General features: G+C 46.4%; 1 protein-coding gene across 1 annotated transcript; it reads left to right on the top strand.

Annotated features, from left to right (window-relative positions):
* Window positions 1-997: 997 nt before the first annotated feature.
* On the top strand, window positions 998-27,042 carry LOC144821885 (progonadoliberin-2). Its single transcript, XM_078679041.1, has 3 exons — window positions 998-1,135; window positions 3,685-3,768; window positions 26,763-27,042. The coding sequence occupies exons 1-3, from the start codon at window positions 998-1,000 to the stop codon at window positions 26,793-26,795; spliced, it is 255 nt and encodes an 84-aa protein (XP_078535167.1). The 3' UTR covers window positions 26,796-27,042.
* Window positions 27,043-27,209: the final 167 nt, after the last annotated feature.

The following is a 27,209-nucleotide window of genomic DNA, read 5'->3' on the forward strand; positions in this document are numbered from 1 at the left end:
CAATTTAGTGGAAAATGTGCTGTCCGTAAACGGCAGTGGATTATCACACCATGCTTTCAGAGGCGTAGTTTCAGCGGGGGGGACTTGGGATGTGACACCCCCTCAAATGCATTTGTGGCTTCAGAGTTGGGTCTGGGGGCCCTGAGTTGGACCTTCTATGCCTTTGTTGGTTTTTCTCTTCCTCTACCTTCGATTAAAAGGTTTTAACTTTTTTTTTTCAGAAAGAGGGCCACCCAATGCGAATAAGTATTGAAGCTGCTCTTCAAGGGAACAGTGTATCCCAAACCTTGGTCATCCCTCCACACTTCAGTATACTTTTGTTTGGTTGGGAAATTTGCAATTCACATTCCCCTGAATCTCACTGACTAAGATACACCCCTGCATGCTTTAATAATATATTTGTGACATTCTGCTCCAAATTGCACTACAACTTACATACTACACCCTTACTACTCTCCTGCTTTATGGATGTGGATATTGTTTACACTTGTGCCTTATGTCACATGTGGCTTTTTGAAATCTCTGTGACTTCAGTGATGTAACATTGATGGCAGCATCTCCACTTCCCTGAATTTAAAAGGGACGATAAATGAACCCCTTAAGCCAGTTACTCTATAATCTGAATGTTAGCTCTAGTTTAATTCCAGTGTGATGCCCTCCTCTTTAGACAAACCCCGTCAGTCAACCGAAGCTGCAGAACGAGAGCCGTATTCCCTTTGCAAAGACTTGGAGGTTTTGTATCTGAACTTTCTTGCATGAATTGATACACTGAACTACACGGAGGTGAGAAAGTGAAAAGAGACAGTATAGAATCTAAGAAGTCCAAACATGGAGGAATCTGTTTGCATGAAAAGTGATCTTGCTAAAATGAAACAAAATGGTACCAGAATGTCCCACTGTTGACTGCCCCTGATATTCTGCTTTTAATCCACACATGAATGGCTGATCTTGGTTTTGTTGTTCTGTTGATCAGATTGGAAGTCTTACCGCTGGCACCATGGCATGTCAAAGGAAGCTGCTGCTCCTGGTCTTTGTGCTGGCAGCTGTCAGTGCCCACCTATCACATGCTCAGCACTGGTCTCATGGGTGGTATCCGGGAGGCAAGAGGGAGCTGGACTTCTCCCAGTCCCCAGAGGTAAGTCCTTTTTCTCCCATAGCTCATCAGCCTGAATTAGTACATTATGCCTAAAGCATGGCCGTTGTTCATAAATGTCTACCAGAAGGTAGTCTGATGTTAGATTTTGGAGCAAAATGGTAAAACTCAGGCTACTATAACGTCTCTGAGTCTCTGTGTCCCAGTAACGTCTAAACCCGGTTGGGCTGCATTTACTGCAGCTCCACCAGTTGCGTTGTTGTCGTTATTCGACATTTTGTTGAAAGTCTTGCAGAGCAAGTTTCAAAGAAACAAAGATAAGGTGCACAATATTTTGGAACACTGTATCCTTAACATTGAACAAAACCAAAAACTAATACATAGGATTTTTCGTCCTACTCAGTTATAGCGGATTTTATCCTTTAACCCACTCCAGACGTCTATTGGAGTATTTTACAGGAAAAAAGGGTCTCTGTGAAAAGCACGACTGAGTTACTCTAGTATCTAGCGTTAAATTAGTGCCTTACCAAACGTTGGGTGCCATGTAGTGTAGTTCCTATATTTCCCAATAGGCTCTGCGCATTGGAATAATATATCCTATAGATGTGACGTAGGACTTCTGTCTACCAGGTCTCTATCGAATATATTAAACTTAATTGTGAGTGCCAGCTAGCTCAGAGGTCACTAGAATGAACAAGAAGGAATTTAGTTTCTGACAACCGCATAAACATGACAACTTTGTTTCCCCAAGATAAAACGTATCTTCAGAATCGTGGAAACAATAGACAGATATTTTACTCAGTCATTCATGCATGCTTTGTTTCACCAGACGTGCAGAGAAACAGAGAGACAGGCGTTTTCAATAGAAGTATTTATTGAACTGTCTTCTTTCTCATGCAGAAGAAATGAACTGCTACAATCGTAATACTGGCTGTAAAGTATAATGCGTACCGCAGGAAGAGTATTATAAAATAATACTGTAAAAGCATGGTATGGTATCTAAGCCATAAAATACATACATAAATAAATAAAGACTAAAAGTACTCAACTGGTGCTTCTAAAATACGCCTACCCCGATGTACCTAACCTAAGTCTAATACGAGCGAAGAAGTAAGTGTGGTGTAGCATAAGTTTAGTATTCTTTTTGCCAAAAATCTATCCAAGATTTCTCTTAGGGTCTAATCAGCTTTGTACCTTAGTTTAGAATGAAGGAGGTCTGTCTCAGGACTCGATCTCCCAATACCCCGCAAGGGGAGCTAGGAAACACTGGAGCTGGATTTCTCGGAAAGAGAAAAGACAGCGTCTCTCTCAGTGCGTCTGCTGGAGGGTCGGCTTCCTTCGGCACTTGCTGTAGCGAGATGCGTCGGGCAAGTAGATAGTCGAACTGCTCCAAACCACCGTGTGTTTGCTTGGGCAAGTGTGGGCATATTTATACCTTGAAGGTGCCGCGTTTGACGTAAAGGTGGACATAATAACGTCATCAAAGAGTCTCACTTCTTTGAAAACTCCACGAGTTCTTGGACAAATCAATATTCAAGCAAGGGGAAATCCCTAAATGCTGAAGCAGAGTTTTCCAAGAAATCGTTGTGGATTTTCGGAACTAGTGGAAGTAGCTATGCCGTATTTGGACTGCATGGGCTATGTCTAAATATGGTTATGATTTCTATGCCTATATAAGGACAAGGTTCTCTATACCTATATAAGGGCATGAATCGGGAAAATTACACTAGGGTCCTAAAATGCTATAAAACAAGAGCACCACATTTTTAAAGGTATGGCTCTCTCCTCCCCTTATCTTGCACCGGTGCTGATTGCAGCTGCCGTGCGCCACGCACCACCATAGCGCCATAGTGCTAGGGTGTGTGTATGAGTCTAGCATAGGTTTTATACAAGAAGGGTACCCTTTCTGTTCAAAATAACATGTCTTGACTCAAGGGAAAGCTTTTACCACTTTGTATGCATGCAGCATAAACAAGTTTAGCGTTGGAAAGTAAATTAGGAAAAAAAGATTTTGCCCCGTTTTGCGTCACTTTTGTGGCTCAAACACGACGCAAAATCCTAGTAAATCTCCCCCTAAGTATGTGCATTTTTATAAAGGAATATGATTTTTTTGGGGGCTGCTAAAATTCTAAGCTTTTTCTTATAAATATTGGCAGAATCTTAGACACTGCGACTTCTAAATAATTATGATCAACAAATGCAGACATATAATCCTGTTTGGTAACAACAGCTAATACCAACACATATTTAATGACATGACAAGTCAAAAGAAAGTGGAGCATTACATTATCAGCCTTCCCTATGTTGAAAAATGTTTTTATAACACCTACAAACATTGGATACTGTTGAAAGCAAATCAAACACCCATTTCGCATTTGACTCGTTAGTTGTACATACCATTTTTGCCTAAAAAGCCAATGTACTATGATTATAAACAAGTTCTGGATAGAAGGTTAAGATGTTTATTTACCTTGCATACAATTCAATAGTTTCTCTTTAATCTTTGTTGGGAAAGGAGTTGCTTTCTATTTTTTACATGCTGTAATATTTTTTCTACTACCCCACTCCTGAAAGTCTTAACTGTGTTTTAGGTTTCCGAAGAAATCAAACTATGTGATGGGGATGAGTGTGCCTACTTCAGAAATCCAAGGAAAACAATTGTGAAAAATATTTTGGTAAGAGACAAAACATTCTGTTTAGTCATTGAACCCTAATGTTAAGTTTTGTAATTCGGCTCACTGCGCTCTACCAAATTTACAAATAATTAAATCAATCAATAAATAAGCAAATAAAGTGGACCAATAGCCAACAGGACCTATTGTTGCTAAAGAAAAACAAAAACACATGGACATTGATCAACAGGCCCACAAATAGTGTAGAGACAAGTATTGTGATTATGGACCTGGCCACACTTAACAACTTGTTGGAAGGCATGATGGTCACTCCTGTTTTTAATGGAGATGGGGAGGGTATTACAAGATTTTGCTGCCAGTCCTGAGGAGATCTGCCCCCTCAAGCCCACTGTTCTCAATAGTGGATCCACCAATACATGTAGCTAAGCAATACAAAGTACACTTCTTCTTGGGAAGAGGGAATGCATGTAGCTTTGGGAAATCTGGACCTTGAATTCACAATTTCTAAAGTCTTTTGTGCATGAAAGTATCAGATTGTTTTACACGTACAATTCCAGGTTGTCCATGTATAACATTAATCCACAGTTGTGTGATATTCCACATTTGTATATTGTATTCCAAGAAAGGGAGTTCCAGGGTATTGATGCTTTTGAAAACTAAGAACACCAAATAATTTACCAGTTTGTTGGTGTTCAGAAACCTTTTTTCCAACCAATTCTCACTTCTGTCAAATTGATATATTCCCAGGTTTCAAGGAATACTTTGTGAATTCTTAAAATCCAGAAATATGCATTTATGTGAGGTTGCAAACCTCTGTATACACATTTCAGAATGTCTTTGTGAATTGTCCCTGGAAATGTATGTCTAGATGCACAATACAAAATCACCTTGAAAGTACTGTACATTTTGGAAAGGCGGCCATCAAGACCTGGGGTATTCATGCTGGTACTTCAGACCTGGTGGAGTCTTACAAGCTGCATCTGACATCCACTGTAGCCATTGCCTAATGTCGTGTGAAGGCCAAAGTAGACACTATAAGAGTAACCTACCTTAGCATCAGAGCAGCAACTGCCTCTATGATGTAAAAAATATGGAGACTGCATTACCTTTTTAAGAGTTTCTAAGTGAAAGAAACAGATGTTCACCACACTTCCATCTTGGAAGCAATAGATATGTCTGATAGAGACTAGCCGCAGATTCCTTACCTTTGAACACTCTCCAGCTTGAAACTAGATCTGGAAAATCTTCAGCAGTTCTTCTGCAAGCTGGCAGGTGGCGCTGATCATCTCTGCCTCTGCATTGTAGGTGTCGTCTGTAGTGTACCAGATGAGATATGCGCGGTGCCTATGTAGGCACCACCCCAGCATGCTGACACTAGTTCCTTTCTTTCCACACCATCAGCGCCGATCCGGAAAAGCTGCCACAGTCATTATTTGACTACCTTTTTTACTTTTTGTCTAAATTACTTTGAGGTTTCAGCTCCCTGTGTGCCTCAGGGATGTCCCCTTAGAAGCCGGTGGTTTTTAAACCCTGTGAAACCTGTCACAGGCAAATGTTGGTGACAGCCGACTACGTGGTTTGTTTGTGGTACTGGAACAGGAATCTTGCAACCGCACCCGAGCTCATTAACTTCACCGGAATGTATCCCCTGAAGAAGGGCGGTATGCCCAAAATGCATTGGGATGTGTAGAACTCTGAATAATGCAATCCACGCTTGAATTTCAAGTTTCTGGTACAATGCATCATGGAGATTGTAGTCTTCTGGATTAAGACCTCGATTTGATTTTGACAAATGAAGGCATCATTGTGAAGAAAACAATATATCCAGTAGTTAAAAAATGTCAGATTACTGTGGTTATTTCTGAGTTTGTTGAACACTCTTGAAACCCTATCCAGGGTAGGATTGGTGCCTAGGGGGACACACCCCAATCCAAGGGGGTGCAAATCGTGCCTGGAGATGTACCATGACTCCATAGCCTGGCTAGATTGTCGTACTAGAACCCCAAGGTGATCTGGGAGCGTGCCATGAAGCTCCTGGCAGCTTGTCACTGGGCGACTCCGCACTGCTCCAGTTTCTGCTCGTATGGAAGGTCCTGGTCCTGCTGTTGGACTTGGCCCCTTCTGTAGGATCATCCCCAGACTTTTTGCCTTCACCCTCCTCTTTTCCTTACCCATTTATGTTGACTTTTAGGACCCTTCACACTTTACCACTGCTAACCAGTGCTTGCTAATAAAAAATAAAGTCAGAATTGGTTTATACCCAATTGCCATATTTAATTTACTTGTAAGTCCCTCCCTACTAAAATGGCACTGCAGGTGCCCAGGGCCTGTAAAACAAATGCTACTAGTGGGCCTGTGTCACTCATTGTACCACCCACTTAAGCTGCCCTGTGAACATGAATCCGGTCTGCCATTGCAACCTGTGTGTGCTGTTTTAAACTGCCATTTTGACCTGGCCAAAGAAACCTTTTGCCAGGCTAAAACCTCCCTTTTTAATACATATAAGGCACCCCAAGGTAGACCCAGGGCAGGATGCAGTATATTTAAAAGGTTTGACATGCACTGTTAAGTTTTAAATGTCCTGGTAGAGAAAAACTCTTAAACTCAGTTTTCACTACTGAAAGGACCGCCACTCAATCAATCAATCAATCAAAATACTTGTAAATCGCTCTACTTACCCGTGAGGGTCTCAAGGCGCCGAGGGGAGGGTGTGCCGCTACTGCTCGAAGAGCCTGGTCTTGAGGAGTCTTCTGAAGGTGAGCATGTCTTGGGTAAGCCGCAGGTGGGTGAGTAGGGAGTTCCAGGTCTTGGTGTCGAGGAAGGCAAAGGATCTGCCGCCGGAGGTCGTTCGTTGGATGTGGGGGATAGCGGCGAGGGCAAGGCCGGTGGAGCGGAGCTGGTGGGTGGGGGTGTACAAGCTGAGTCTGCTGTTCAGGTAGGCTGGTCCGGTGTTGTGGAGTGGTTTGTGTGCCTGAGGAGCTTGAAGGTGATCCTCTTGTTGACGGGGAGCCAGTGTAGATCTCTCAGGTGGGGGGTGATATGGTTGCGGCGGGGGACGTTGAGGATCAGTCAGGCGGAGGCGTTTTGGATGCGTTGGAGTCGTCACAGACATTTGGCCGGGATTCCTGCATAGAGTGCGTTGCCGTAATCCAGCCTGCTGCTGACGAGGGCCTGTATCCCTGTTTTTCTTGTTTCGGTCGGGATCCACTTGTAGATCCTGCGAAGTCGGGCTGAAGGATGATCCTTGAGGTACGCCGCAGATGATGTCGGTGGCTTCGGATCGGAAGGGCGGGAGGCGGACGCTCTGGGTTCTGCCGGAGAGGAAGGACGTTGTCCAGTCGAGGGCCTTCTCTTGGATTCCGGCTTCTTGGAGGCATGTCATAAGTGTGCGGTGGCAGACCGTGTCGAAAGCGGCTGACAGATCCAGGAGGATGAGGGCTGATGTTTCGCCGTTGTCTAGCTGGCACCTGATTTCGTCTGTGGCGGCGAGGAGGGCTGTCTCAGTGCTGTGGTTTCGTCTGACTCCGGACTGGGACGGATCTAAGATGTTGTCCTCGAGGTGGCGGGCCAGTTGAGTGTTGACGATTTTCTCGATGACCTTCGCCGGAATGTGAGCAGGGAGATGGGCCGGACGTTTTTGAGATCCGTGGGGTCCGCCTTGGGTTTCTTGAGGAGGGTGCTGATCTCGGCGTGCTTCCAGTTTTTCGGGAATTTCGCTGTCTCAGAGGAGATGTTGATGATCTTCCGTAGTTGGGGTGCGATGGCTGCGTCTGCTTTGTTGAATACGTGGTGTGGGCAGGGGTCTGTCGGTGATCCAGAGTGGATGGAGTTCATGATCTTGCGTGTCTCGTCATCGTTGACGATGGACCAGGACTTCAGGTGGTTGGTGCGGGTGGTGTTTGCAGGGGAGGTGGTGTCTGGCGTAGTCTGGGCGGTCGTGGTGTTGAGGCAGTCGTGGATGTCAGCGATTTTGTGGTGGAAGAAGGTGGCCAGTGAGTCGCACAGTTCTTGTGAGGGCGGGATGTCATTTGCGCTGGGGTTGGAGAGTTCCTTCAGGAGGCTGAAGAGCTCTTTGCTGTTGTATGCGTTGTTGTCCAGGCAGTCTTTGAAGGAAGATCTCTTGGCTAATCTGATGAAGTGGTGATGTCTGCGGCTGGCGTCCTTGTGGGCTGTGAGGCTGTTCGGTGTGCATTTGTGGAGCCAGTTTTTCTCCAGTTTCCGGCATTCACGTTTGGAGGTATGAAGCTCTTCGGTGAACTAGGTGGCTTTCTTGCTGGTGTGGTTGTTGGAGGGTTGCTTGAGTGGGGCGAGGGTGTTGGCGCAGTCGTTGATCCACTGTCTGAGGTTGAGGGCGGTGGCATCTGGGTTGGTGGGGTCGTTGGGCAGGCTCTGCGCGAGGGTGGTGGTCAGTTGGTCTTCGGTGACTTTGCTCCAGCAGCAACGGGGCAGCTGTTGGGTGCGGTGGTGCGTGGTAGGTTTCTTGAAGGTGAAATGGATGCAGTGGTGGTCGGTCCAGTGGACTTCTGTGGTGTGGTTGAAGGTGACGTGGGTGCTTGTGGAGAAGACGGGGTCGAGCGTGTGGCCGGCGACATGGGTGGGAGTGGTGACGAGTTGTCTGACGCCGAGGTTGGCGAGGTTGTTGATCAGGGTGGCGGAGTTGGCATTGTTGTTGTTCTCGAGGTGGAAGTTCAGGTCCCCGAGGAGGATGTAGTCCATGGAGGCGAGTGCGTTGGTGCTGGCGAGGTCGGCGATGGAGTCGGTGAACTGTGCCCAGGATCCGGGGGGTCTGTAGACAAGGGTTCCTCTGAGGGTGGTGTGGGGATCGGTGTGGATCTGGAGGTGCAGGTGTTCGGCGGTGTTCAGGGTGTCGTCAGTGTGGGCGGAGACCTTGAGGGTGGACTTGTGGGCGATGGCTATTCCTCCTCCAACTCCGTTGGTGCGATCCCTGTGAGTGATCTTGTAGCTATGGCGATGTCGGGCGCCGAGGAGTCGTTCCACCTAGGTCTCGGTCAGGAAGGCAGCGTCTGGGGTGGAGGTGTCGAGCAGGTCCAAGAGCTCAACGGCCTGTTTGCGTGCGGAGTGGGTGTTGAGGAGTATGCAGCGAAAGTGGTTGGGTCCAGCCCTTGGATGTTTGGTAGCTCTGTCGCAGGTGAAGCTGCAGGTGCGGCAGGAAAAAGGTCCGTGGGTGCGTTTCGGGTGGCCTGGAAGCAGCTGTGGCTAATTCTTGTTATCAAACATTTTCAGAGGCAAAGTGTACTGAGGAATGAAACTGCTGTCGTTTTCCTTTTTCTTTTCTTTAGCTTGAATAACAGATATGCATATACTGCCACCTAGAGACCAGAGGGCTGTATTAGGATCCGCTTACTTGCTTTCATTTACTAAGAAACAAGGCTGCCTTCTCAAATTAATTTTCCAGTTTCACTTTCTCTCTCGCCAATCTAGTGATGGCCCAGTGGGTCATGGACCTAATCTTATTGGTAGTGCAGCGTTTGAGCTATGTGGCTGCCCTTTGATCTCCATCAAATATGTCGAGGAATTTTGATTTACTTTGATGAAATCGAGACCTCTTCTTTTAAGGCATAAAATGTGGCCACTTGTTACTGTATTTTTTTGCTTTACGACTTTCACTGTGCTATTTTTCTCAGCTTCTAATTCTCCAGTAGCATTATCCATTTTGACTTTTAGGGCCTTAATATAAAAAAAAATCTGCGCAAGCAAGATTAGGACCTGACTGATGGTAGATTTACAAATTTTAGAAATTCACAAACAAATGATTTGATGTTTCCTTGTAAACGTGTGACACTCACGAGTGTCAAGCCATATTTTTTTGAATTCTGCCATATTACCATGTAGTGCTGTTTCCACACTAAGGGGGTCATTTGGATAGCGGGCGGATCGCCACCGCCCATATGGCGGTGGTGATCCACCAGCTAAAATCCTCCGCCCGCTTAGGATTTCCCCCGCCACATTACCATGGCAGGGGGGAGGACCCCTGTGGACGGAAAGATCGTCCGCCGGATATCCGACCGGTCGCAGAGTCGACAGGGCGGAAACGCTGCTAACATGGTGGCGGCCATCCATATTAGCATATATGCGGGGTTGTGCCGCGGAAAGGCAGGCGGTTTTTGCCATTGGGGGCACGTAGCTGGCCCCCAGGGATTCTGGGGGGTGCACATGCAGGGCACCTATAGTACCCCCCTGCAGTTCCATGCACATGGCAGGCACCGCGCAGTGCCTGCCACATTGTGCATGGAAGTGCACGACATGCCTTCTTGGCATTGCGGCCCGCCGCAATGTCATGAATGCAGGATGCGCCCACCAGTGTGGCGGTCGCATCCTAATGTCACCAATGGGACCGCCGCAACAATGGCGGGCAGTCCCATTCCACGAAAGGATGGCGGGCTTAATGACCCCCTAATAACCATGGGCAATTGCGGTGTTTTTGTGTGTTGTTCTTTTCTCCACAAGATTATTTTTCCCCCGCACCACCACTAGTTTTGGTGATGTTCACTTCCCATTGCCACCAGAGAATTACAATGTAGCTCTTCCCGAGCTACAATGGGATGGAGGAGGAGAAAAATAGGTGACTCTACAGAAACAGAGATAGAGTTGGGTCTGGTGGCTTAGTGGACTAATGCGCCCATTGCAGGGGACTGTATTCATCCTCATAGTCACAGGTTGAAATCCTGGCGGGTCTACTCAGTCTTTCATCCATCTGAGATTGATAAAATGAGTACTGTTGAGTTGGGTAATAATAAACGTCTGTTATTCAGCACCAAGATACCTTTGGGTGACCTGGACTTCACAAATAACACATGTTGTGTTATTTGGCAGTGTTCCCAAACGGTCACGGTATTCTTGCATGAGAAAACACCTTTTTATTTGTGCGAGAAGATTTTTACATTTGTAAAACACATTTTTGTGTTTTGAAAAATATTTTTACACTTCCAAAACAAATCTATTTTCGGACAAAACAAAATCAATGTCCTGAGAAAAACTTATATATCATTGTCCATAATAAATTCACACAGTGGTCTTCTCCAAAGTTCTTCTTGATTTATTGTGCCAGATCTTGTCAGATGTGTACTTCAGTTCTCATTTTCTTTTTTCAACAATAGATAGCCACAAAGCCAACACGTGTTTCGTCTTATATGGGCATTCACCCAAGACTTCCTCAGGGCGCGTAAGCTTATCTGCCGGAGAAATGAGATTATGATATCTGTATCTGAAGCACTAAGGGACTGTCAACAATGCAAAATAATGCCCAAATGGTTAGCAATTCCTAAACCAACGATATTGGAATTTCTAGAAAGAATATTCATATCAATAAGTTGAAGGTCGCCCCAGCTATTTGAAGAACCGATCGATGCCCCGGAGAGTACTCCGTCTCCCAAGTTGGCGTGTTGTCTATTTTCTGCATGCCGCCAAACTGAATAGTGAAATAGATTTGTGAATCTCTACTACTGAGTCTCTCACAGACCTGTGCTTTAAACCACTCACCATTTTAGGTATCCCATCCCTACACTGTCTACTGCCTCTTTTTCCTGCTACATAATCATGAGATGATGCCTCACAGACAGTGAGCTGCTATGTGTTGGAACTGGGCTGTGTGAGAGACTGAGGGACCTCGGTCTTACCCTTGGTAGCGTGGCACAAGCAGTGCAGTCTTCCTCAGAAAAAAAATCAATATCTCCTAAATCTTAGCTCTTATTATGTAGATGACCTCAAGGTTCCACATAATTAGGGGCCTATTTATGTAGCTTTCACACAGTGCATTGCAGAAAGCCACCTTGGTGCGCTGCGTGAAAGGGGCAGGAATGCGCTGTACTTAACATAATAAGACGCATTCCTGTCTTTTCCCAGGGCTGGCACCCCTTTGGCTGCTTAGCGCCAATGCAGGCACTCTTCCACCACAATGCAAGGGTTGCCTGCATTGTAAGCAGGATTGTTTTTATTTGGGAAGGGATACCTTACTGCACAAAAACAATCCTGAGAGGCATATTCATCCTTTTATATGTGCTGCAGAATGAGGATAACATGAGGAGAAATAAAGCTATTTCTCCTCACTAGGGGCATGTTGACGCAAAAGCATTTTGATGCAAAGGCGATGCAAAACCTTCATAAGTATGTCCCTAACTTCCTGTCTTTTTTGATGTCTGTTGTGCCACTTTCTAGACTCAGTTTTCTTTTCAGCCTTTTTTAATGTATGTCGATGATACCAAGATCATCCATTGCTTAGACAGGAAGGAGGTTCACGGGACTGCTGGAGTGAATGGGCTCTTCCAGTCTGAAGCTCTACGCCTGTGGTGGTGGGCCTCAGCAAGGCCTACCTGTGCTAGGGATTCGCCCTTCTCTGCACAGAGTCCTCATACAAATAGGAAGAAGTTGGCACAGAAGCTTGAAGAGAAAATACAGAGTTTATTAAACCTCATGAGGTGGAACTACATTCACACAGCACCCTTTGGTAATGTATGAAGTAGCACACTGAATGGAAGGAACTTGGTCCTTTTATACTCACACAGGGGCTCAAATGAAGGCGGTACAAGTACAAGTAGAAGGTTTTAGGTACATATAAGGTCATACAGAAAATGCACAGTCAATAAGTGGGAGGAGCTAACAGTTGCTAATTCTGGTGAACACATCCTCACAGTTACAGACTAACAGCAGCTGCATGGACAGCTGCAAGCTCAACTGAGCATGTGCGAAGCAGAAGAGGATAAATATACCTTGTCACTAGGCAGAATACAAGAGCAGGGAACAGAAAGGTAGGACATAGCACATGGCGAGCATGTGGTAGCACATGGCAAACAAAATGGCTGACAGAAATACAAAATGGATTCCACAGAACGGACAAGATAGTCTCTAAATACAGGATGGCTTCTGCTAATGCTAACCTAATCGCTGCCAAATTACAACAGACAACTCTTTTAGCATTAGCTGAAGACAGTCGTTCATCTGGGGTAATCTAGATATGCATCCTGTACATTGATGCTCATGATCTCAATGATCTCTTTATTTAGCATTTGTTGTTCTTTTATTTATGCAATATTTCTCTTGGCAGGTGTACGAGCAGTGATGCACCTGGCGAAAAGCATAGGACCACATTGTATACAAGTACAGCATGTAAATAATATCGCCAACAGTATACATAAAATAGTCAGTAGTTTCCAGCCCCATGTAGAAAATAGTGTCCAGAACCATGTCAAAAAAGTCCATGTACCAGTCTATGGGTGAATCTATGCAGCAATCTTATGCAGTTTTGATATTGCGTCGTATACTGAAGGCGAGTGGTCTGGTATAAACATGCAGCAACTGCTATCGATGATGCGACATGCACCACCTCGATCAGCCAAAATCACATCAAGCACCATTCTGTTTTGGAGTGGTATAATCCTTGCAATTTGCAGTTCTTCTGTAATGTTCCCAAGTGCCATTGCTGTCTGATTGGTAACGGCTTCCACAACACGAGTCAATCTCCTTATTTTCCTACTGTTCAATGCAGCACCCACAAAGAAAAACAAACCCAAATTAAAATCGACATATTGTTGCAGAGTGGTATCAGTCTGATCAACCTCATCTGTACTTATTTTTCTTTTGTATCTGTTCTTGGAGATATCATTATATAGTTTCAAGTCCTGGTGATACGATGGAGGGGCCAAGAACACAGGGGGTAACAGAAAGGACACATAGCAGATCCCTGACCACAAAACAGGTAGTTGATAGTATCCCTTATTTCTGCACACAAAATAAGTATTGAGTGAGGCTGTAAAACTGCTGTTATTAGCACCTTCAATAGTCAGTGTCAAAATACATTCACTCCGTCCCACTGGAATTCTCCCAACACTACTTATACACAAATCTGCTTTAGCTCTGGTCACAGAAATTACAAAAGGTCCATTGTTCTTAATATTTCTCATGTTTGTAAAGACATATGATGTCGAAATATTGTCAGGTTGATACTCTTCCCATTCCCATTTAGTCCCTTTAGCTTGAGGATAACCATCTGTATCTTGATAGCATACTTTATTCAGACGAAAGTTAATCCCACCTACTGAAGGCTTTCCAGAATCAAACAAAAGTGCATACCAACCTTGACATGAACCATTATGGGAAAATGGCAGAGGAATAAAAGGTGTTCCCCCTTTCTTTTGATGTGCAGGTATCATCCCACACACCCAACAGTTCGTGGTATTCGTGGCATTGTGAGTATGATGCAGCATCTGGATGAATGTATTATTTAGGTAGGATTGTCGATGCTTCTGCTCATGGTAGGGAAGCGTGAAGTAATGATTCTCCACTGGCACTGGAGTAGTGGCAACGAAAAGCTGTCAAACAGGAGCCACTTTCTCAATGAATCAGATGATTATTGTCATAACCACCAGAGCAACAACAAACCCTACAGCACAAATGATTCTTTTGTTATGCATTTTAGAAACAGAGATAATTGATCTTTCTACAAACTCGTTGAAACAATCGTTGGAGCTCTTATCCCTGGGCAGCCGCTGATTTCTTCACTACACTACGCAGGACTGATCCCCCCCCTTGCCACATCGGCGTTCCGTTTCACTAACCCAGGGTGGTAGCTCAACCAGTCTTTTTCGGCAAAGCAGATTCTTTCCTTGGTCTCAGCTGATATCGGGATTCTCCAGCGATCGTGTGGTCCGGGAAGACTTCTGCAGATTCGTCAGGTGAGATAGCTTGACCTTTCTCTGTCTCCAGAATCTCTCGATGGTCGGTCAACACAGCAGGTTCCACCAAGGTAGGCGACACACGTTTGCAGTGTGTGCTATGGACCCAGTTCTTCTTGTTCGTCACTCGAACTGCTGTCCTTGTTGCTAGGAGCACCTGATCCGGTCCTCGCCACCTCGGTTCCAAACTATTCGATCTGTCGAAGACCTTGACCATCACGTGGTCACCAGGTTGGAGTTCATGGGCCTCACCTGTTGATCTGTCAGGAAGAGCTTCTCGACCCTGTTGATAAATAGAGATCAAACTGTCGGTTAACTGTGCCAAATAATCAATCATCAGAGCACATGGAATATCATGTATGGGGCGTGGCTTAGGAACTCCCCAAATGTTCATTAGTCTCCCAAAGACCACTTCATATGGGGTAAGGCCAGATCGTGAATGTGGCACCGATCTTATGGACAACAATGCCAAGGGTAGTGCATCTGGCCACTTCAAAGACGTGGAAGCCAGTATTTTCGCCAACTTCAATTTCAAAGTAGCATTGTACCTCTCCACTAATCCTGCTGATTGCGGGTGGAAGACTGCATGGAATTTCTGCTTGATCCCTAATCCTTTCAGGACATGCTCAACAACTTGCCCAATAAAATGAGGTCCGTTGTCACTCCACAAAAGTTTACAAACACCATATCTAGGGAAAAACTCCTTTAGAAGCACCTTCGCTGTGGTGAGAGCAGTATCATCCTTTGTAGGGTATGCCTCTATCCATTTACTGAAGGCACATACCACCACCAGGACGTATTTCAGATTATTGCAGCGTTCAAGTTGGATGTAATCCATCTGCAAAACTTCAAAAGGTGTGGTTAGTGTAGCAAACCCTCCTGTAGGAGTCCGTGTCCCTTTACCAGGATTATACTGCCAACAGATCAAACAGAACTATACCACTCTTTTAGCTGTGCTGGCAATTTCAGGATGCTCCCAAACTTTGCGTAAGCAATTTAGTTATTGCTAGAGCTCCAAAATGTACTAGCCCATGTGCCATTTGAACCATAGGTTGTAAATAAGCAGCAGGCAATTTCCACTTATTCGTTTCTTTCTTACGCCAACAGCCCTCATCATCTAACATTCCTTCTTTAGACCATTGCTCAAGTTCTTTCACGGAGGCAGATCTCTGTATATCCAATACTTCCTCTCTAGCATCATGCCAACGCTCAGCTTGTGATTTCACTATGTACATGGATGTAGTGCTTCGTTGCATTGCAGTCTCACGGGCTACGCGGTCTGCAAAGGCATTGCCTTGTCCTATTTTGTCAAGGATTTTCTTGTGTGCGCTGCACTTCATAATAGCATTTTTCTTTGGGTATGTAAGTGCAGTTAAGAGATTATGTACTAATTCTCCGTGCATTATCTGCATCCCGTCTGATGTAAGAAAGCCTCTTTCCTTCCAGAGTAGGCCAAAATCATGTACCACTCCAAAAGCATAGCGGCTATCCGAGGTTCACACATCAGTCAGTGCTAAGTTCACAGGCTCGTGTCAAAGCTATTAGTTGAGCTGCTTGAGCCGACTTCTGTGGTATGCGAGCTGTTTCCACTACTGTCTGAAGTGTCGTAATTGCATATGCAGCTGAGGTCGTGCCATCTGGTAACTTCAAACAGGAACCATCAACCCACAGTTTCCTATCTACATCTGGAAGGGGCGTATCCTGCAAATCGACGCAACCCTTTGTCTGTTCCTCAGTAAGGAATATACAATCATGAGGCTCTCTTGACTGAGACTGAGTCGCAGGATATGGCAACAAAGGGGCTGGGTTCAGTGTCGCGCATCTCTTCAAGGTAATATGAGGTGCTAACAGTGTCAATTCATATCCTGTCAGGCGAGCACTAGTTAAGTGTTGTGTCTTAGTCTGATTCAAAAGGGCATCTACTGCATTATTATTACTATTATTATAGTTGCATTTATTACGCGCGACAGCTACCCACAAAGGGTTTCCCGGCACGAATTTGTAAAGAAATCATGATTCTGATGGTAAAGAGGAGGACTAGATGTTAAATAACCAGGTTTTTAGGCTTTTGCGAAATCTGCCGTAAATGTCTTCCCTACGGACTGCAATGGCCATTGAATTTCACAGCATGGGGCCTTGATACCGAAAGGACTTGCCTCCCACACGGGATAGTTTAACTTTAGGGATAACAAATTTCCTTTGTGTTGCGGAACGCAATGAGCGAGATGGATGATAAGGGAGGGCCAGTGACAGCAGGTATTTCGGGGCTTTGGCAGAGTTGATTTTATACATAAAGCAAAGTGCCTTAAATCTAATACGATTTTCCACCTTCAACCAGTGCAAATCATGAAGATATTGAGTGGTGGGGGTATATCTTGGTTTACTACATATTAGCCTAGCTGCTGAATTTTGGACTACCTGGAGCTTGCGAATTATTGCTTTGTTTGACCCTAGATACAAAACATTTCCGTAATCTATGCGTGAGGTGATCAAAGCATTCACCACCGTCTTCCTGACTTGCTCCGGTAACATCCAACATATCTTTTTTAACCATTTTAAAATGGTATAGACGTTCCTGCGGTTTTTTCCACCTGTTTGTGCATCTTAAGTGCATCATCTATGATGACCCCTAGATTGCGTCCTTGCGATATTGGGGCCGGGATTCTACCCATCTCTGTGGGCCCCACAGGTTTTTGTTTTTCCCTAAGACGATGACTTAATTTTGTCTCCGTTAAGTTGGAGAAAGTTGTCCTGCATCCAACCTGCTATTTTCTTTAGGCCACTTTTAAGGATAGACTCACCCTTCCTGGTCTCTGATGTCAAAGAGAAGACACGTTGGGAGTCATCTGCATAGGAATACATTACTAATCCTGTTTCTTCAACAATCTTGGCCAAAGGGCTCATATATAAGTTGAATAGCAGGGGACTCGGGATCGACCCTTGAGGCACACCATGCTCAAAAACATGAACGTCTGAGCATGCTGCCTGGGAGAAGACCTGAAACGTCCTTCCCCTCATGAGGTACTAGCACCAACAGTTTGTGTGACAAAACTATCCCTTCACTATACAGGATGGCTTCTGCTAATGCTAATCTAATCGCTGCCAAATTACAACATGCCGAAAAGACAGAGGTAGACAAGTGGGGGTCAGTTCAGTCTGTTATTTTCAGGATATTGGCCTCTAGACATGAGAAATTGTCCAATCTCATCTGCAAATATATACACAGATCTGGGAGCCAAACTTAACTCACAACTGAGCATGAGGGTCTGATCTATGCAATAAAACTGGGCGGTTCTTTGACTTATTAAATACCTAGGACGGTACTACATAAAGTTCACCGGGGGCACAACAGGCGCCAGTGCTATCTTCAAGATGGCTGTCCCTCATTTTAATGGTGCGTGCCCTATGCAAATGACCCGCACCTGTGCCGTAATACCAACGCGGGCGCAGAGGCAAAGTAGCCCTCAGGAGGTGCACTGGCAGTGTGCCACCTAAACGGTGGCAAACTGCCAGTGCGCATCCTGAGAACAGGCCTCTACAGGAGGTAAATGGGGTACTAAAGACCCCCCAGACATACTCTTGCAGGCGCTTGCACCCACCATCAGGATTCAAGCAAGCCGGGCCGACGACGCCTGAAATGGCAGAAACCGGTCCCCGGAAGCTGTCTCCTTTCTGGTGAAGAATTGGCTTGGTAGTTTGGTCTGCCCTGTTCCCATGATGCACTGGGCCAGGGACAGACTAATTTGCATATAGCCAGGTTCTGAGCTGGGATGGGGCAGTGAGCTAAATAACGGTGATGGATCAAGCCCTGATCTTTGGACTGGGTAAGAGTGGTCTGCTTAATTCAGACACTCTGTTCATCACCACCCCCTTTTCTGAATCATTTTGTCCACCATAAGCGTGGAAGGGTATACTCAGACATGAGTCCCTTGCTCACTGCTCCATCAGGATTCAAGCAAGCCGGGCCGACGACGCCTGAAATGGCAGAAACCGGTCCCCGGAAGCTTGTCTCCTTTCTGGTGAAGAATTGGCTTGGTAGTTTGGTCTGCCCTGTTCCCATGATGCACTGGGCCAGGGACAGACTAATTTGCATATAGCCATGTTCTGAGCTGGGATGGGGCAGTGAGCTAAATAACGGTGATGGATCAAGCCCTGATCTTTGGACTGGGTAAGAGTGGTCTGCTTAATTCAGACACTCTGTTCATCACCACCCCCTTTTCTGAATCATTTTGTCCACCATAAGCGTGGAAGGGTATACTCAGACATGAGTCCCTTGCTCACTGCTCCATCAGGATTCAAGCAAGCCGGGCCGACGACGCCTGAAATGGCAGAAACCGGTCCCCGGAAGCTTGTCTCCTTTCTGGTGAAGAATTGGCTTGGTAGTTTGGTCTGCCCTGTTCCCATGATGCACTGGGCCAGGGACAGACTAATTTGCATATAGCCAGGTTCTGAGCTGGGATGGGGCAGTGAGCTAAATAACGGTGATGGATCAAGCCCTGATCTTTGGACTGGGTAAGAGTGGTCTGCTTAATTCAGACACTCTGTTCATCACCACCCCCTTTTCTGAATCATTTTGTCCACCATAAGCGTGGAAGGGTATACTCAGACATGAGTCCCTTGCTCACTGCTCCATCAGGATTCAAGCAAGCCGGGCCGACGACGTCTGAAATGGCAGAAACCGGTCCCCGGAAGCTTGTCTCCTTTCTGGTGAAGAATTGGCTTGGTAGTTTGGTCTGCCCTGTTCCCATGATGCACTGGGCCAGGTACAGACTAATTTGCATATAGCCAGGTTCTGAGCTGGGATGGGGCAGTGAGCTAAATAACGGTGATGGATCAAGCCCTGATCTTTGGACTGGGTAAGAGTGGTCTGCTTAATTCAGACACTCTGTTCATCACCACTCCCTTTTCTGAATCATTTTGTCCACCATAAGCGTGGAAGAGTATACTCAGACATGAGTCCCTTGCTCACTGCTCCATCAGGATTCAAGCAAGCCGGGCTGATGACGCCTGAAATGGCAGAAACCGGTCCCCGGAAGCTTGTCTCCTTTCTGGTGAAGAATTGGCTTGGTAGGTTGGTCTGCCCTGTTCCCATGATGCACTGGGCCAGGGACAGACTAATTTGCATATAGCCAGGTTCTGAGCTGGGATGGGGCAGTGAGCTAAATAACGGTGATGGATCAAGCCCTGATCTTTGGACTGGGTAAGAGTGGTCTGCTTAATTCAGACACTCTGTTCATCACCACCCCCTTTTCTGAATCGTAATACCAACGCGGGCGCAGAGGCAAAGTAGCCCTCAGGAGGTGCACTGGCAGTGTGCCACCTAAACGGTGGCAAACTGCCAGTGCGCATCCTGAGAACAGGCCTCTACAGGAGGTAAATGGGGTACTAAAGACCCCCCAGACATACCCTTGCAGGCGCTTGCACCCACCTGCAAGGGGATCTCTACTCACCTTTAAAAGTGCAGGCGGGTTGCCGACTTGCCCCATGTGAAAGTACACATTGCTGGAGTTGCGTCACTTTTGTGACACACTCCAGCAATGCGTCACTTTTGCGCCATACAGATACGTCAGAAATACTGACGTATCTGTAGCTCCTTGAGACAAGATGCGTCATATAATAAATATGATGCATCAATCATGTCGCAATGAGGGCGCACTGAGAAATGACGCATCGCTGCTTTCACGCAGTGATGCGTCACTTCTCATAAATGAGGCCCTCCGAGTTTAAGTGAGAAGTTCTAAGCAGCAGGGGTTCTCTGTCTGGACAAATTATGACCTCTTTTATCCTTCTGGGGTCAGCAATAGGCTGGATACCATAGCCTTTGGATCAGGCTTTCAGGCCCAGATATTCAGGACAAAGCTGGAGCCGGCTCTTCTGTGTATTTCACCAGGGAGATGGGAATTCTTCCAGGTAAGTACTCTCTCTTCTCAGTTCGGTTGCACTCTCGCTCTTGAGGGTGGTTTGCAACAGATTTTAGCAGATAAACTTAACTGTAATTGGAAAAATTATACAAGTGAACCAAGCTAACGTTCTTGGACATTCTTTGCTTAACATTTAGCACAATATTACCACTTTCCATTATCCAAAAGCTGTTGAACCTTAAAAACAAGCACACAGCGCCCGCCTTCCATTAGGCAGAACAAATCCCTGCTTAGCTCTCTCCATCTCTCCCCCCAAACCCTTCCAAAGCCATCCCACTCCAGCCCACAAATGATCAAAGACGATTGGTAAACAGAGGAACGAGACACTTAGGGGCATATTACCAACAACTAGCGATATTTATCGCTAAATGGGCTTAGCGAGTTTTTTTTATCGCCGCGCATCGCCGGATATTATCGCAGAGATAACGTGCCATTAGCAACGTTTATCTCTAAAGCGATAAAATATCTCACGATAGCAGCTAAATGTGTGAATATCACTGAGAATACAGCGATATTCACGCATTAACGCCAATAGGGTCTAAGCCATATTATCCACCTCTCATTGGATATAATGGCTAAGAACTGGTCTGAGCAGCCGTTAGGTTTTGGAGATATTCGCGCTTAGCGTGAATATTTCCATCGCTACGCCTGCGTTGATAATAGGCGATAGCAATGTTAGGGACTGCTTTCAGTCGATAACAGGTTGGGTACGCCCACTTTGCATGTCATTAGCGATAAATATCGCTGTCATGCAAAGCGGGCCCTAAACCGCTCGCTATCGCCTACAAGCTGTCGCTAACTGCTGTTAGCAACAGCTTGCTAATAGGGCGATAGAATTATCGCCGCTTAGCGGGCGAAAACGGCCGCTAAAGCAGCGATAATCTAATATCGCCAGGCTTGGTAATATGTCCCCAAGAGCCTGGTGGTTTTGCAGTTTCTTTATATAGCGCAAACTCGACCCAAAGGTATTGGAGCGCTTTACATGTGCACCAGTTACATTACACCAGGACACACTCCTATTTGGTAGGTTCGGTGAGCAGCAGCGGCTCCTCCGATATGGCACAGGGGCATCGCCCCACCTGCCAGCAGCCCAAAAAATGAAAAATAAAACGATAATAAACCTTTGTTTATCATAATTTTATTTTTGCTCTTGGAGCTGCGGCTTGGGGGCGGGCCAGGGAAGATGATAGGCTGGTGGAGGAATGGTTACACTGCTATTCAGTGCGTATGAGTGTCTGGTCGACTGTCTCAAGCCAGCCAATCCGTCATTTGCACTGAAGCTCTCTCTAACCCGAGCTGCGTTGCCAGCTTGGGGAGCAGGCACAAGCTCCCAGTCAGGCCAGGCGCCCAGCGGCGATGTGGCAGGTAAGTGTTTTTTTCAAAACAATTGTATTTGTTTTGTCATCCATCCCCCTCCTGCTCCCCACACCCTACCATTCTATCCACACACCAGCTGCTTCTGACCGGGAGATTAAGTGATATGTCCAAGATCACAGGATGTTGATCCGATGCTGAGACTCGATTCCGGTTCCTCAGTTCCAAAGTTGGCAGCTTTGGTTATTACAGCGTGTTCTCATCCTGGTTGGCCTGCCTGCCAGGTAAATGGAGGCTATGGAAGTGCTTCTGCAGTAGAGGGCGCATGCTTTACAGTGACCTGCTCAGCGGCGTAGGAAGGGTGGGGGCGGGCCGCCCAGGGTGTCATCACTGAGGGGGGTGACAAAATGGTGGAGCGCATATGGATAAGGAAGGGGAGGGGGTGTTTCTTTCTGCCGAAGTCTGTCTCTGCAGTTTGTACTCGAGAGGGGCGGGGGGTTGACAAGAAATTTTCCGCACCGGGTACCACTAGACCTTGCTATGCCACTGGAGCTGGTAGCCCTCTGGCAGATGGGCTGTTATATCAAAGGTTTACACCTGTGAAGAAATCTGAGGCTCCGCCTGTACAAACCCACTGCATCCTAAGACCCTGAACAGAGCCCCAAACTCTAAATTATCCCCTTAGGCTCAAAGTATGATCTAAAACTCTGGAGCAATCTTACCTGGACAGTGAGACTCCCGTCATGCCCCTTCACAATACTCTGTCCTGCTTATCCTAGATGATTCCTTGTTCCATTTTTGTCCACTATCATTACCCTGGCTGAAGTATCAATGCTTCTTCAGGAGTCATGACACCTTATGCACCCTCTTAAAAATTAAACCCAACATGTCGAGAAGCCTAAAGTCCAACCAGCGTTTAATGCAAAATAATAGGCAGTGAAGCACAAGATCAAACACATTCAAATTCAAAATATGTTTATACAGCCAATAAGGCCATAAAAGACAGATAAAAACAGTTTACCACATATGATGATTTGTCGATATCAAAATCCACATTTGGTGTGTCGATAAGGATAAAATCATAATACAGCCAAAGTGTAGATCAGTAAAATAAAATCTCTGAAATTCTGATTTACACAATAATATAAGATGAGTGGTAAAGCTTGAAGCTGTTGGAGGAAGGTATAAAAACTTCAGCAAATGTGGTTTTCCTAGGACTGGAGAAGGAGAGCATTTTGGTAACCCCAGTTCGATGCCCCATTCACTGCCCCCAGCATGCATTGAACATTATATATTTTTAACAAAGGCCAAATCATACCTTTAAGGGTGGGGCTGGCAAGGTTAAAAACAGTTCCCACCGTTCTGCTAAGCTTCATGCGACAAGAGGTCACCTGAGGGAGCCACGTACCTAAGGAGTTGAAAGTCATTCTCAGGTAACTAAATTCTCTGACACCTACCAAGGGCTGACCTTTAATAATAAGAATATTTAACGTTTTCTTACCAGGACAGCAAGCCATCAATCAATCAGTCAATCAATCAATCAGAGGATTTATAAAGCGCGCTACTCACTCGTGAGGGTCTCAAGGTGCTGGAAGGGGGGGGGGGTTGCAGCTCCGGTTCAATCGAAGAGCCAGGTCTTGAGGTTCTTCCTGAAGGTGTGGAGGATGGGGAAGCATCTGATGTTCACTGGGAGCTTGTTCCAGGCTTTGGCTGTGATGTAGGAGAAAGCTCTACCACCTGCTCTGGTTCTGCAGATGCGGGGGACCTCTGCCAGGAAGAGGTCTGCAGAGCGAAGGTTCCTCTTGGGTACGTGGAAGGATACTCTCTCATTGAGGTATTTGGATCTGATGTTGTGGAGGGATTTGTAGGTGTGGGTGAGCAGTTTGAAGATAACTCTCTTCTCGACAGGGTGCCAGTGTAGATTGCGAAGGTGTCGGGTCATGTGTTTGTGCCGTGGGGTTCCGAGGATGAGTCTGGCTCCGGCGTTCTGGATGGTCTGTAGCCTGTTTAGGAGGATTCTATTGATTCCGGCATAGAGGGCGTTGCCGTAGTCCAATCTGCTGGTTATGAGTGGGTGGGTGACTGTTTTTCTGCATTCTGGGGATATCCATTCGAATACCTTGCGGAGGATCTGGAGGCAGTTGAATCTGGTGGAGGCGATGGAGTTGATCTGGCGGGTCATGGAGAAGGAGGAGTCGAGGATGATGCTGAGGTTCGGTGCGTGGTCTGTCGGGATGGACTGACTCCCAATGGCAGAGGGCCACCAGGTGTCGTCCCAGGCGGAGGTGGGGGGTCCGAGGATGAGCATGAGGACCTCGGTCTTCTTCGAGTTGAGATTCAGGCAGCTGCTTTTCATCCTTGCGGCTATGTCTCTCAATCCTTCCTGGAAACAGAGTCTGGTGTCTTCAGGGTTCTTTATGAGGGAGAGGATGAGCTGGGTGTTGCCGGCGTAAGATAGTATGCTGAGCCTGTGTTGTCTGACGATGGCGGTGAGGGGATCCATGTAGATGTTGAAGAGCAATGATCCCTCTGCAGTTGATCTGTGTGGGTTCAGAGAGGAAGGGAGGGAGTCTAATCCTCTGGGTTCTGCCGGAGAGAAAGGATTGGATCCAGGAGAGGGCAGTTCCTCGTATCCCCATGTCGTGGAATCTGGCAGCGAGGGTGCGATGTGAGACCGTGTCGAAAGCATCGGAGGGGTCTAAAAGGATGAGGGCTGTGGTGTTCCCCTGGTCTAGTAGCAAACATGATGTCTCAGTGCTGTGATTGCTGAGGAATCCGGAGTGGGAAGCGTCTAGGATGGAGTTTTCTTCGATCAAGGCGGTCAGCTGGGTGTTTACGAGTCTCTCGATGACTTTGGCAGCGAAGGGGAGGAGAGAGATGGGCCGGTAATTTTTCAGGTCTGTCGGGTCGGCCGTGGGCTTCTTGAGGAGAGGTTTGACCTCTGCCCGCTTCCAGTCGTCGTAGAAAGTGCCAGATTCAAAGGAGGCGTTGAGGGTGCGTCCTAGTTCGTGTGCGATGGCGGCGGCAGTCCTGTGGTAGATGTGCATTGGGCAAGTATGCGTGGGGGCTCCTGAGTGGGTGTTCGTCATGGTCACTGTGGTGTGTTTGACTGTGGCAGGATTCCAGGTGGTGATGGTCGGCTCTTTGTCGGAGGTGGTGGTCATGTGGTGGAGTCCGGCGTCTGTTCGCTGAAGTTGTCATGGAGAGCTTTGATTTTCAGATGGAGGTAGGAGCTGAGCTTGTTGCAGAGTTCATGGGATGGTATGATGTACGTGGCTTCACTGGGGGGTTTGATGAATTGCTGTATGACGTTGAAGAGTTCTTTAGAGTTTGTTGCGTTGGTGTGGATTTTGTTCCTGATGAAAGTTCGCTTGGTGTCTCTTAAACACTGGTGGTATCCCTTCACGGTGGTCCGGTAACTGTTAAGGTCTTCTGTGGTTTTCCGGTTTCACCAGGTTTTCTCGAGGCATCTGCAGGAGCGAATGGCTGCTTGGAGGTCGGACGTGCATTGATTGCCGGGGTGGTGGAGTGGTGCAAGGTTGTCGGCGCAGCTGGAGATCCAGCATTGAAGTTCCTGGGCTGTAGAGTTAGCGTCAGTTGTGGCGCTGGGTGGGTCTAGGAGGAGGGTGGCGTTGAGGTGCTTCTCTGTGATCTTGCTCCAGTTCCCTTGAGGTGGGGGTGGTTTGGGTCCGGTGGATGTGTTAAAGTTGAAGTGTATGCAGTGGCGGTCCATCCAGGGGGGCTGCGTGGTATGGCTGAAATGGATGTTTGTCCCTCCTGCGAAGATGGGGTCGAGGGTGTGTTCAGCTCTGTGCGTGGGGTAAAGACGAACTGCTTCTGTCCGAGGTTGGAGAGGTTATCGAGGAGGGTGATGGAGTCGGAGTCGCTGTGGTTGTCGAGGTGGAAATTGAGGTCTCCGAGTAGAATGTAGTCCATGGAAGTGATGGCGTGGGTTGCGTCGAGGTCACGGATGGTGGTTGTGGACTGGGTGTGTGGTCCAGGGAGTCTGTAGGTGAGGGTGCCCCTTAGCGTGGTCCTGGGGTTGGTCTGGATCTGGAAGTGGAGGTGTTCTGTATTGGAGTGGGGGTCGCTCGTGCTGGAGGTGGAGAGTCGAAGAGAGGTCTTGTGAGCGATGGCGAGTCCTCCTCCTGGGCGGTGGGGGTGGTCACCATGATTTGTGACTTGCCATAGTTAGTAGCCCAAAAAGGCTGCTCATAAAGAGAATGAAGTGATACATTAGCATACGCAAGATGTTGGGGGTACGAGCCAGTGGGACCACTTTGATTGCGTAAAACAAAGCAGGTACCTGAACACCGGCGAGTCTAAGAATATCAACAAGGCTGGAAGTCAAATAAGGACAATGACCATTAATGTAATTTCAACTGACCTAGGCTCTTGCTAGAAGAATTTGAGGTGGGATTATGCACCAACAGGTTTCTCACCAGAACCTTATCTAGTGCCCAGTGTGAGAATCTTCCCCGCAAGGAAGCGCAGGACGGCCTGGAAGGGGAGATATTCATGTACACAATTATTAACTCTTCTCACAAGATCCAGCTTCTATTGTCAGCCTTGAAAAGGTGGTTGAAAAGGAGGTTGTGCTTACTGAAAATGTGCAATGTACTACAAGGGGCATTGAAGCTCCTGGGCTTGTTATGGTTGTGAAACATTTTCGACTAATACAATGCTATATGAGGCTTCACACAAATAGAAAACAACATTCATATGTGATTAACAATTAACACATTCATGAATATACATATGGTACCTACCATGCCTCTTCATGAGTAAATATAAACATAATACAACATAATTAAATATCTTTTTACAACTACCACTGATATTCTGTGATATTTGTCATTATTTACATGTTTCTCTTTTCCTATTGTGGGCAGCACTGCATTGCCCAACTCACTGCCAATGGGCAATAAAATCAATACTGAATGATAAACATTCAAAGTCTTCAGATATAATATACTGGTCTCCTCGTTGGTGAACTTATCTTTCTATTTCCCAGGGTTTCCACACAATTTGAGCTAATATGTGTAATAAGATTACAGTGATCGGTGTACCTTTTGCTATATACTATGATGCATCTTATACTTTTTTTCCTCAGGCGGATCTTCTCGCGAGGCGGATGCAGCGATAGAATTGGCAAGATGCTGTGAATTGTAGACTCTTTAAACACGTGCCACAGCATCTCTACTTTACACTCTTTCGGAATCTGCATCTTCTCTTCCAACATGTCCGCCATGGCAGCTGGTCCATACGGAAGCCTCATTGGCTGCCCTTGAAGCTGGATCCTACGCAAGATCTGAAGATTGGGGTAACCTGGACTGCATTTGAAGATCACTCACCCGGCTCCTGGATCAGCTGTTTTTCATTGTGATTTGTAATTCCACTGGATTGAATAAAATACCTTATTTTGGTACATACAGAAGGAGGTTGGTGTCTGTTTCCCAACAAATTTCTTTAATTTGCTTTATGCGTATCAGTGGTATTCTATAAGTTTCATTATTTTCACCTCATTTTAAAAAATATTTTATTTCAGATATGGAGGATA

The sequence above is a fragment of the Lissotriton helveticus genome, chromosome 2_2 (genome assembly GCF_964261635.1).
Source record: "Lissotriton helveticus chromosome 2_2, aLisHel1.1, whole genome shotgun sequence".
NCBI lineage: Eukaryota > Metazoa > Chordata > Amphibia > Caudata > Salamandridae > Lissotriton > Lissotriton helveticus.

Bases quoted from the DNA above. Each gene is read 5' to 3' on its own strand.
- LOC144821885 (XM_078679041.1), top strand. From the start codon at position 998: ATGGCATGTCAAAGGAAGCTGCTGCTCCTGGTCTTTGTGCTGGCAGCT. The intron at 1,136-3,684 runs GTAAGTCCTTTT...ACTGTGTTTTAG, and splicing joins ACTTCTCCCAGTCCCCAGAG to GTTTCCGAAGAAATCAAACT. The intron at 3,769-26,762 runs GTAAGAGACAAA...TTTTTTCCTCAG, and splicing joins CAATTGTGAAAAATATTTTG to GCGGATCTTCTCGCGAGGCG.